At 42.9% G+C, this 12,620-nt stretch overlaps 2 protein-coding genes across 2 annotated transcripts; one reads left to right on the top strand and one right to left on the bottom strand.

Annotated features, from left to right (window-relative positions):
- Positions 1 to 3,241: 3,241 nt before the first annotated feature.
- Positions 3,242 to 3,994, bottom strand: LOC117574987 (enhancer of split malpha protein). Its single transcript, XM_034259057.2, has one exon. It carries the CDS (start codon positions 3,898 to 3,900, stop codon positions 3,463 to 3,465), a length of 438 nt encoding a protein of 145 aa, XP_034114948.1. The 5' UTR covers positions 3,901 to 3,994; the 3' UTR covers positions 3,242 to 3,462.
- Positions 3,995 to 9,482: 5,488 nt separating this feature from the next.
- LOC117576115 (enhancer of split mbeta protein) lies at positions 9,483 to 10,527 on the top strand. The gene has a single exon (XM_034260672.2). The coding sequence runs from the start codon at positions 9,624 to 9,626 to the stop codon at positions 10,230 to 10,232; it is 609 nt and encodes a 202-aa protein (XP_034116563.1). The 5' UTR covers positions 9,483 to 9,623; the 3' UTR covers positions 10,233 to 10,527.
- The last annotated feature ends 2,093 nt before the right edge of the window (positions 10,528 to 12,620 follow it).

The raw sequence follows: 12,620 nt of genomic DNA, 5'->3' as shown, positions 1-12,620 counted from the left end.
GTTGTTATCTTGTTTATCTCATCGGAACAGTATTTTGGTAACATGCTAGAGATAGCTCCGGGGAAGTATTCGCTATAAACAACTAATTAATGTCACTAGTGCCAAAAAAAAGTGCGATCGTCATTTGTTTACTTCTTCTCATTTATGTAAACAAAAACATTTTATATCGAAAAAGATATGCATATTTACAACAGAACTAATGACTTGTTTTTTCTCGAAGTTTGAACCACTTTTAGTTAATTAAAGATGAATCGATAGGAGTCTAGAATTGTATACAAACAATCAACAAGTGAAGAACGAGCCCCCATAATATTGATAAGCATCACAAGCGATGCTGAAAAGTATGCTACAAAAATTTTCTCATTTTGAAGTTGTCAACAACTTTAGTTGACATCTAGTTTAACTTCATGTTGTGATTCAGACTATTTTTTGAATCATCGGCTTTAAGTTTTAAGTCTTTTGTTAATTTATTAATTCATTCTTAACAGTCAGCGTTATTAAATTTAAATTTTAAAGAATTGTTTATTAAACACCGTAAATGCCCTTTAATGAGCATATTTAACTTTAATTGTGATTAGAGAACCCAAAAGATTATTTGATCTCAATTTAGCTTACGGCCCTTGGTGCTGTAATAATCATCATCTAACTCATTTTGTTGTGATAAATGACTGTGTTTTCGCTAAGATCTAAGAGCAATTTCGGTAAATACTTGTACAATTTGACCGCCCACATTGTCCCTTATGTGGCTAATGATATTACCTCTGCTGCTATAACTCTAGGGGCTAATTTTAGGTTACAAAAGCCAAACACACACTCTCAGACATACGCGCTGAAACGACAACAACATAAACAATAGGAGAGGCCCCAGAGTCGGGCCTAATCACCGTTTAATGTGTTCACACACTTGTTGCTCGCGGCGCCCTCAGCTAAACAACACACGGCTGGTCGAGCATAGACATGGTCAAAGAACTGTACAACAAACATTGTTGTTGTTGTTGTTGTTGCTGTTCCCACTGTTGCTGTTGCTGTTGCTGTTGGCCAATCAATGACCGCTAAGCGCATGCCGGTCACGCACGCGAAGGCCGTCGTCGTTGTGGTTAGCTCATGTCCAAGAATTGGGCACAGTGGCGAACGTTAAACTCCAACTCTTAGCCCACCTCCCCACCCCAGTCAGTATCTCTGTGGCCATATCAGAGACATTGCGGCGAGGGCCCTATGCAAGTGTTGTACTCGCACTTGCTTGTAAATGCAAATGAGCTGAGGGATTGGGTTCGGGTACGGGCTCCGGCTCGGGTTCGGGTTTGAAAGAAGAAGATGTCTATCGGTAGCATTGGCCGCAGCAGTGGCAATCATCATAAGCATTATCAACATAACATCAACAACAACGGCATTCCAAGATGGTTCTTTCTTCCAATTCTTTGCCGCTACGCATACGAAATTAATTATGCGCTGTCGGAGCCAATTTAACAGAAACTTATATTGCTACTTAATTTACGTCACGGCGCTACCAGAATATTATTCAGCTCTTTAATGCACTACCAAAGAATCTGATGATTTCTTAAGGACTCATGTAGGAAATGAAATTCGATATATTTAGTAACATTTATTTTACACAGTTTTAAATGACAGACTAAATATTTTACTAATCTTATCGCAATACTGATCGATGCATAAGTGATGCCGCTTAAATTGCTAAAGAGATAAGATAAGATAAAGTTAAATTATTTATATTTAAAATTAATTTGTATGAATACACTCTTCTATAAATACACATTTTAATCATCTATAAATTGTTTAAAATATAAATATATATACACATATTTTCCATTCATTCCTTTTTTAGGGTATTAAGCCAGCGTCATTCCAAGTACAGCAATCTCTTTTGCTTTATTCGTTCTCTTGTGACATCAATTTGCATTTTTAGTGTAGGAGAAATGCGTTTGTGATTGATAAATAAGCAACGAGAGTCAATAAGGGAGTGAGCGAGAGAAAGGCATAATGATATGGGTTGGGAACATCGGAGCGATTATCTTTTGCGGTACTGTTTTTATGCCCAATTTCAACGTCCGCCTCGAAACGCCTTGGCATGTGACGCTTTGCTTGTATGAGTTGTGACTGGGACTTGGACAGTGACTGTGACTGGCCCGTGACTGGAAGGTGTTGACGTCTACATGTTGCATTTTAATTGTCATTTTTGATATGGGTTTTTTCCTATATTTACTCCCCCATCAACTCCTTCGCTTCGGTTCGTTTTCTTCTTGCTGGAAAAGCACATAAATAAGTTGTACGACACGCGGCGCGGCGACAAGCCCGTGCAAGAAATTGCCGTGAAGTTATGCACACCATCACCATATTTGGGCACGCACAGGTGGCTGTGGCCTTAGCCAAGGCAACTGGACAGCTCACAACTGGCCAGTTGGAGTGGGAAACTAGAAATGTTGGCTGTCTTCCAACTGTACTGGTGCCAAGGAATGTCAGCTATACCATTATCACAGCATGACGAATGCGAAAAGTGCCAGGCAAGGTCGCGTTATGAAGAAGAATTTCAGGAAAAGTTGCCAATTCAGTATTGAATCTAAATGGTATAAAACAATAGAGTATTATTTTCAAAGTAGAGTTAAAGGAAATTCAATTGCCTTTTCATTAGATATATTTTACTAATTTCAATTATTCATAAAATCAAATTTAAAATGAATCATCAGTATGATGTATCAGTAAGAATTTCCTAAGAAAAGTTGCTGTTTACCTTTAAACTTACGTTTTCAGTAGAAATTCAATATCAATTAGATGACTGTAACATGAAAATTAAAATTTCTGCACACAAACATCATTAGTTCTTAATTGCTGAGAGTACCAATTACTATTTGAGATACACAACGACACTATCATTATTATGCCTAAAAAACCATTGACGTCATATGTAGTACAAGTAAATTTTCTAAAAGAACAAGAGAACAACATTTATCAAGAAACATCTCGTAGCATCCCAAAATACTTATAGACACACCATTCTTATCTGTCACGTAGACAGTTTGTTTTTTTATGAAAAAAGCAAAAAAAAACGAACATAAACAGCATTCATATCGTAAACAAGTTGTGCCAGCTACTCAATGAATTGGAATGCCAGACGTCATAACAACAAGTGTGCATCAGATTTGTTTTTCTTGAAGGATCTGCTGAGATCACAAAAAACTGAAAAATCCCCCAGAACAACCAATTATAAGACAAAAGTAATTTGAGTTTTATATCTTTTTTTTTGTAGTTTGTATAGTTTTTTGTTTTGTTTAAAGCTGTCATTTTTCTATCACAATATCTTAAGAACTAATGGAAGCGCTGGATCGCTGAGATGAGTTTTGAGTTACAATTAAGTACTGCCGCTGCCGGTGCTGCTGCTGCTATCACAATGTTGCATGCGTTTAAAGCTTGTTGTAGATTGAGGATTTCGTTTGCTAGGATAATATCTTAAGCCTGAGCCCAACGATCCTGATACTGCATGAACGGATGCTGTTGGCTGGAGTAGCAGTAGGCGGGCTGCAGCAGATCGGCATCAACGCTGGCAACGGGCTGCAGATTGGTGGTCCAGAAGAAGGTGCCGGCTTCGGTGCGTGCAAATCGTACCGGCACATAGATGTCTTCATCGGTTTCCATCTCTTGCTCTTGAGTCAGCTGAGCGAGTTTCTCGTTGGCGGCGTTCTCATCGATTTCGGCATAGTAAACCTCTTCGACTTCGGCATTGCGCAGATTGTCAACAGACTCAAGGGATTCCAATGAGTTCTGGCGTTTCAGTTGTTGTTGCTTCTGCTGCTTCTTGAAGAGAGTCTTCAAGACTTGCTTGATGCTGTAGTTGTTCTTCATTTTGTTGTTGGTGTTGGTGTTGCTGATGGCGACTTGTTGGCACATTTTTGTGTGTGTTTGAAATGGAAAAGCGTGTGTGAATGTTGTGTGTGTTGCTTGGAACGCTGACGATGTCAGAATGATTTCCCAACCGAAACCCGGCTCGCTTTTATAGCTGCCACAACGCTCCACTCAGCAGCAGCAGAAGCAGCGCAGCTCAGCTCACAAAATGCATTTCCTGTGGCCGCACACACACACAAAAGAGACGAAAGAAGGGAGAGAGACACAACACAGTTAAGGAAACATTGAAAAAGACCCTCCGACAGACACGCGTACGTGGTACGCACCTCACCCTCATTGAAAAAGGCTGCAGAAACGAGAGAGAGAGAGAGAGAGAGAGAGAGAGAGAAAACACGAGAGAGGGAGATAAGATAGTTAGCTGGTGAGCGAGAACCTGAAATATGAGGCTCTTGTAAGGGCAGCAGGTAGCCCAACCAGAGCCTGTTCTCCTCTCTTTATGTCTGTGTGTGCGTGTGTGTGTGTGTAGGAGCGAGGAAACGTATAATACGAACCCCCGATCCATACAAAAAGTGCAACTGTTCGAGCTATATACGAAGTGTGGGAAACAATTTTTCGGTGCCTCGAAATTTTAAGGAAATATATATTCAAGTGGGGAAGCAGATAAAGAAAAAAACCAAAAAAAAAACAAAAGGCAGGTGTTCCTTCGTAAAATTTCTCACGAGTCGAAGGAAGACAGGACACACAATATTTGTGGATGGGATCACACGGTTAAAAGGAGTGCAAATTGTAGTCCTAATGGGCAATCAACATAAAGCCAATACCCAAAAAAAATACAGAAATCCAACTGCATTCCCACGCATTGATAGTCATTCGTCCTGGTTGTGGTTGTTTGCTGTTGGTTGCTGCTTAGGGTCCTGTTATATGGATTTGTAGATGTTGTATGAGCATTTCGAATCACTTGTTATGCTGTTTTGATTTCCAACTTTCCCACACGGCTTTTGTGTTGTGTGGTGGAACTCGAACTCGAACTCGAACTCGATCCCTGAATGTGCGACCCCTGCAACAATAAAAATGTGGCTGCCACTTGTCTTCGATTTCATTTCACTCCTCATTTGAAATGCACCCTTATTCGTTTTCGCCCTGATATCTTGTAGATATTTTAATTAAGCAGAGGGGCGAACTACTTTGTATCAATAAGTTGAGTGCATGCCTTGGGACTGAGACGTGTGAGTGAAGTGCGCGCTTGCCGAGAGTTGAGAGTTGTGGGATTAACGCTGCAATAGATGCGTACTTAAAGATACTTTTTAATAGCTGTCAGATCCTAGCCAGGGGGTTGCCTTCACTTTGCCTTCACACTGTTTATGTTATCGTCGTTCGAGTTTGAGTTGGAGATGGAGTTGAAGAGTGCTTGTGTAGTGTGTGAAATGGTCTCCCCCGAAGACAACTGAAAACAGCCTGAGATTGTTTATCAAAATGTGGAGAAACTGAAGCGCCTGCATGTGTCATTTATTTAGTTGAGTTGATGTTGGGGGGCATTGACAGCATACACTTCAGCTGGGGGTGCAGTCGGAGCTGTGCCGTAAGCCTTTTGCGCCTTGTCTCAGAGCCCTGGCGGTAATATGATATGTGTACTTGAGAAACTTTAGCCTCCAGCAGACACAGACTCGAAGAAGATAATGGGCAACGTGCCAAGTGCTCGCATGTGGTGTGCACAACACAAACAGTGCATCATAAAAGCGAGCCACACCATTCACGAGTTGAGCTGACCGAAAAGCTCGGTTCAGTTTGGTTCGGTTCGGGTTGGGGCGGTGTGGTGTGGTGTGGGGCGTGCCGGGTCTTTTATGTGATCTTAGCGAGTAGTATGTGCTGGCATCCAGCAGCCGAAGACGCAGACGCAGCCTCGCTTTGGCGGATGGCAAACTGGTTTATGAAGCCAAGCTACGACCATGGCTATAACTACGTATGTATATATGTACATATATATCCATGCACACTCTCTCAGACACTCAACAGTTGGGGTATGACGAACAAATGTGTAAAGTATTAAAAAGACTAAAAAGAGACCAACAAAAAGTAAGAAAAAAAAAAAGAAATAAAAAACAAAAGCGTCGACCGCATCCTAAACAGCGGCCAGCAACGACTCGCCAAACAGCAAAAGCAACAGCAACAACAGCAACAACAGCAACAGCAACAACAGCAACAACAACAACGAGATGGGGGCAACAGCAGCGGCAACGAGCCAGCCCCAACCAATCTTTTCAAGTTGATCCCCATCAAGATATTATTTGACAGCAATGAAACGACTGGCACGAGTTTGTTTCCCACGGTCTGGCACTGCGCATGTGTGTGTGCCTTGTCGACTATCTGTGTGTGCCAGTGCTCTTGCTCCCGCTCCCCCTCCCGCTCTCGTTCCCCATGCTCCGTTGTGCCTTTTGTCGGTATGGATGGGTTGCCGCTGTCTCTGTGTGGGTTGCTCTGACGGGGGGGCCTCCAGGGGGGCAGGCGCACACAGCCGACTCTTGCTCTTGGCTCTGGCTGTGGCTCTGGCTCTGGCTGTGGCTCTGCTGTGGCTGCTTTTCGCGGCGCAATAAAGTTGAAAGCGCACTGTTGGATATAAATTAATTCAACAACACGCTATAGTTGTTGCTGTTGCTTTTGCTGTTTGCCGTTCGTTGTTGCTGCTCTGGGCTTGGGCCTGTGCTTGTGCACGCTCTCGTGCTGTTGCTGTTGCTCTTGTTGTTGTTGGTCCAATGTTGGTCGCCGGCGCAGCGGGGGTACTAAAATTCGCGCGTGCGTATGCCATCGATAAAAAAATAAAAATTGTTTTACAAAAATGAGAAAAAAAATAAAACGAGAAGTAAAATCGACTAAAATGGGTGAAATGAGGTCTTCGTTGTGCCGAAGCTGAGAATGATTGTGTCTCTGTGTGTGTGCGAGTGCATTTAAGTTGGTCTTGAGCAACTTAAAGGAATGCGCTACGCATATTGCGAAATTGCATGGGCTCACAGTGCGTATGAGTCATACATTAACCAATTAGCCCTTTTGAGTCAAGTAACGATACGAAGATCTCTAGGGAACTGTGTAAGCATTGTTTGCTATAAATCAACATTTAAAGTGCTTGCGATAGCAATTTCGTATTTATAGAAACACATGTTTCATAACTCGATTGGGAATTTATTTGAAAATAAATTATTTAAAATATGTATATAAATAATTTTTTGTTAATTTCACAATTATTTTAAATAGTAAAACACAAAATTTGATTACTCTAATTAAATAATTATAAATTTGTATGTATTTATAATACATATATGTATAAATTCTTTTAAATGTTAATTTCACTTAAGGAAATATTTAATATATTTTGTCAATTACGCTTTTTTGTCCCATTAGATTATATTAGCTAGGCAAAAGTCTCTGATTTGAAGAAACGCTTTTGATTGACATAACAGAACCCTCTGCATAATAACTTCAGACATAATAATAACGTCAGATCTTGAGCATGCCCTTAATTTAACGAGTATAACATTATCAATTTACACATGCCAAATCTAATATGAATTTCGTTGGGCAACCCTCATGAAATTGATATCATGAGCCGTGAGCTGAGCGACCCCTATTTTGAAGCCGCATTCATGTTTTACAACACCACCGACAGCAAATCAGACACTTTTCACTCTCCGCTCTTCCAGTCACTTTCAATCCAATTAGCCATTTCCGGAGCAGGCAGCTTTTTGACAGCCTCGCGCGCGCCTCATTAAACGGACCAACAACATTAACAGCAGCAGCAGCAGTAAGAGCGGCAGCAAGCAAACGGCGTCAGCAGCGACAGCCGCAAACAAAGACAGACGAAGCAGTGGGGGAAAAAAAACTACAGAAAAATGAAGATGAGGTTGTTAACGTTTGTTAACTGTAGCTCATTTGAAATGCGTACAAAACGCCAACTTAATTTGTCTTGTGCCCCGTTTATTGTTGTTATTTTTTGTTTTTGCTACTTTGCTGCTTTGCTGATGATGCGTTGCCACTCGTGTTGTCATATTCAATGTGATTTCGTCGGTTCGCCACTTCTAATTAAGTGTTGTGAAATTCGAGCTGAGTGTGTCAAAGATTGCTATAAATAGTGGAAATTGAGACACTTATGGGGATGGCATATACATACATAGATACATAGATGAATCACAGATTGAAACCATGCTAAATATAAATATGTGCTAAAAATCCAAATCATTTGTGACGTGACAAAAGCTGCAAACGCTACACGAGCCAACGGAGTCATAACAACAACATTTATAGCGTGTGCTAACAACAATAAAAGCAAAAGCAACAACAGCAACAACGTCAGCTCAGCAACTGACTTTCGCGCACACGTCGCATAAAAATACTTTGCCTTTTGCCCAGTCAAGTCGGTAATTGTCTACAAGTGGTAGAAGTAGTAGTCAATCCATAGACACACACACATGCACACCTCTAAACATATGCACACGAACATATGACACACACACTTGCATTCATATACCCGAATCGAGAAACAAAATAACAACACACAGACAGAAAATAAAAACCACCGACAGATCCCAAAGCCGAGTGGTCGCAATGGGCAATCAAGAATAATCATGTAAACGAAAAGCGTAATGCTTGGCCCACGAAGCCCACGATCCCAATCAATGATCCATAAAGCGTTAAAAAAAATACATACAACAAAAACAAAAGCAAAAGCAAAACAACGACAACTTCAGCGTCAGCGTCAGCGTCAGACAGAGCAAGAGACAGAGAGGCAGAGAAAAAAGATAAAGAGCAAAGTCAAAAACTAAAAAAATGCTGCGCGATGACGATTCCACAATTATCAGCGTGCCATAAGCTACTGCAAGGGTGAAGGCGAAGGCGAAGGCACATGGCAAACTGAAGCCAAGACAAGCAAGACGCGGACCAAGTCGAAGCAGAGCGCGCTCGCTCTGCCCGAGTCCAAATACCCGGCCACATACAAATGAATTGAAATGCAAACATCTTGTTATGGATGGAAGGCATGTGCTCGCTTGGCTGCCGCTCAACCATCGCCACAGCTACAGCTACAGCCATAGCACAGAGCTCTTAAAGGCGGGCCGTCGGACGTGCAGACGGTGGTGGACGGACAGACCGAAAGACCCCAAGCATGCACAATCAGAAGAAGTCAGGCCAGGCAGGCAGTCAGCCGTCGTCGTGGAAATCGGCTGCGAAACAGTTTCCCACGGTATAACAATCACAACTCACACAACAGCACAAGCACACAAACACACACACATACATAGAGACCCGCGCGTGATACATACATACATACACACAACGAGATAGAGGCGCAGCCGCAGCTCAAGTCATTTTATTGCCCTCACACACAAACAGCACTGCGAGTTCGAGTGCGACTGGAGGGAGAGTAAGAGCGTGAGCGTGAGTGAGAGCGAGAGAGTGAGAGCGCACACATAGCGCATACGTAAACAGAAGCCAGGCAGCAACAACAGCAGCTGTGGGGACCAGAGCGAGAAGGATAAATAAAACTTAGTTCGCGCACGAGGCAAAATGCGCATCTCGCTCGCACGCGCACTCGCAGTCGCAGCGCAGTTGAGGCCGAGCCTATATAAAGCACGACGCGAACAGCGAGCTGAATCATTCAAAGCTACAACTTTGCAGCGTGAACATCGCAGAGCCAACAGAAGAAGAAAAGTGCTAAGACTGTAAATTAATTGTGGATTACGCGTGATATCGTTAAATTTCATCAACAAATTAAATCAAAAGTTATGGTGCTGGAAATGGAAATGTCCAAGACTTACCAATACCGTAAGGTAATGAAGCCCATGCTGGAGCGCAAGCGTCGCGCCCGCATCAACAAGTGCCTCGACGAACTGAAAGACATCATGGTCGAGTGCCTGACTCAGGAGGGCGAGCACATCACACGCCTGGAGAAGGCCGACATTCTCGAGCTGACCGTGGAGCACATGAAGAAGCTGCGCGCCCAAAAGCAACTCCGTCTCGGCAGCAGCGCCAACAACAGTGCCGACTCCAAGCTGAGCATTGCGGAAAGTTTTCGTGCCGGCTACGTGCATGCGGCCAATGAAGTGTCTAAAACTTTGGCCGCAGTTCCCGGCGTCAGCGTGGATCTTGGCACCCAACTCATGAGCCACTTGGGTCATCGTCTCAACTACTTGCAAGTGGTGGTGCCCACTCTGCCCATTGGTGTCGCTGTGCCCATGCAGACATCCGATGAACTTGGCAGTGGCAGCAGCGGCAGCCCCAGTCCAGCCTTGGTGACACCACCTCCCTCAGAATGCGGCAGTGCCAGCGGCAGTTGCAGTCCAGCCCCCAGTGAGGCAAGCAGCAGCTCGGGTTCCATGTGGCGTCCCTGGTGAATGCAGCGACAGGCGACAGCCTTGATGCCCCAAGGTGTTGACAACTTACTCAAATACCCAGGACAGCTGTCCCAAGGTATGCGCTGGATTGGAAGCCGCGCGCAAACTCAACTGTGCTGATGTCTTTGCCAGAGTCAATAATACGGCTAAGCAAAAGATCGGAGCCCACTTCGTTAGAGCCGTAAATTTTGGCTATGGAGTGCGGCTAATTTCATGTACACAGCGAAAGCTCTTAAAAATAATATAAATAAAAGAAAAAGAAAAAAACCAAACCCAAAGCAAAAATTTCTTTTTATTTTTTGGTCAGCTCAAATTTCAGGCACAGATTGAATTTCATCAGACGCCATCGTCTGCGTCATCGTGTCCAGAGCGTGCGAAGAGATAAGCACAATCATCAATGAAGCCCTTCCGGAGGCGACAATATAATCATAATAATGAGCTCCATAGAAATCCTAATCGAAAACCTCAGCCGGAAGTCGCTAAATATTTTCCCACACTCGCGGGGTCTCTCTCCAGTTGGCCTCATTAAATGACGGTTCGTTCTCTGTTGTTGTTCTCCATTTGCCGATTCTACTGTGCGGGGCCTTTGCGCCGGCGCTGCTGCGGCAATTAAATAATAAAAAAATATAAAAAAAAATCTACAAAGGCAATATACGATATATATGTATATAGACATAGCCAGCAACTAAATTCTAGGAAACGTCATTTATTACAAGTTTTTTTGAGTGTGAGAACCGCTCGACTCGCCTGTCAATGGCTCGCATTGTTGTTGTTGCTGCTGTTGCTGCTTTGACAGCTTTAACTGCGCTTGACCGTTTGGCACATGCGCCGGGGCCGTTGTCAGACAAACGGCCAGACCTCCAGACATCGCAAATTAAGGTCCGCGACCGCGACCAGGCCAGGCACTTAAAACTTCGTCATGTATCGGTATTGGTAATCGCGGTATGTGAGTCGTATACGTGATATCTGTATTGGTCATATGTATTAATGAATACGTACGTATGTGTGAGTGCGTCAGTATGTGTGAGTGTGTGAATGATTTCGCGTGTGTGCGGTTTGGTTACGGAACTTCAAATTGAACGCTTTTGTGTCTGGTGTGGACAACTATGATGATGACTACCTACCCGACTCTCCACCGATGCTGATTGCTGCTAATCTTCGCCAAATGTGATTAGTCACGTAACATTGGCACAGCGACCTGCACAAGTTATTTTTATACACACACACACTCGTAAACATTTATTGATGTGTATCTTTTATATTTATTTTTAAGCGCTACTTTTATTGGCCAACAACAACAAAAAAAAGAGCACAGCGATTGAAGACCACAAAAATTAGCGAAGAGAATCGTTAAAGAATCGTGTTTTGATCTTTTCTAGAATTGCACAGAATTTTTATTTGATGATTTAAAATGCGATAATAACAATAGCTCAAGCAATAAAATATAATCTTTGGAATTCAAAGTTTAAACTTAAATAAAAATCAGTTTTCTTTAATTCTCGTAAATTATCTTGAATTATTTGCCAAAACGAATTAAGCATCGCTCGTGTCACAATAGCAAAGCCTTGACAGTGCAAAAAAAGAGCTGACAATGATGATAATGTTATTAAATTATGTGGGCCAAGCGCTAACGGTTTTATTGGAGCAACTTGAACGGTTCATAAGCGCCTTATGGTAAAAAGAAGTCTATAAAGTTAAAAAAGAAATGATGAAGTACAGTACTGTACGCACATCACGTGACCTCTGAGTGTTTGGCCCCACACTAATTCCATTCCATTCCATTCCATTTACATTCAGACTTCGTCTTCGACTCGGCTTCAGATTCGCGTTCACATTCACTCAAGCAGTGGCTGCAGTGGCTGTTGTTGTTGCTGTTGCTATGGATGTTGCTGATGCTACCCCGGGGCCAGGCAGTGCCACCTACTGCAGTCATAACACACACACGCCGCAAAATTTAATGCAGCCGTATTAAAGTAAGCACAAGACCACCACTTAATAAAAAACAAAAAAGCAGCACGATAACAAAAATAATAATAATAATAAAAAACTATATATACGTATGTATATACATAAGTATAAAGCGGCCAACACAAGCCAACGAGCGGGCGTCTGGCCATGGGGCCAGGCATCATTGAGATGAGCAGGCGAATGTTGCGAGAAGGAGTCAAATGTGTGGAGAGTGGAGTGAGGTGTGTGTATGCTCTTGTGTGTGTGCTGCAACACGGCAACTCGTGCCAGCATCTCTGCCACACAGACAAAGAGCTCTGGGGCAGGCAGCTTGTCCAGTGGCAACGTGCGCGTGTGCCAATGCAGTGTAACAACATCCCATATTAAAGATATTACAGAGTCAATAGCACACCATATAAGTGTGGCGCACACACACACTAA

Source organism: Drosophila albomicans, chromosome 2R (assembly GCF_009650485.2).
Source record: "Drosophila albomicans strain 15112-1751.03 chromosome 2R, ASM965048v2, whole genome shotgun sequence".
Classification (NCBI taxonomy): Eukaryota; Metazoa; Arthropoda; class Insecta; order Diptera; family Drosophilidae; genus Drosophila; species Drosophila albomicans.
The sequence above is the reverse complement of the archived record's forward strand: the minus strand, read 5'-3'. Positions and strand labels throughout refer to the sequence as shown.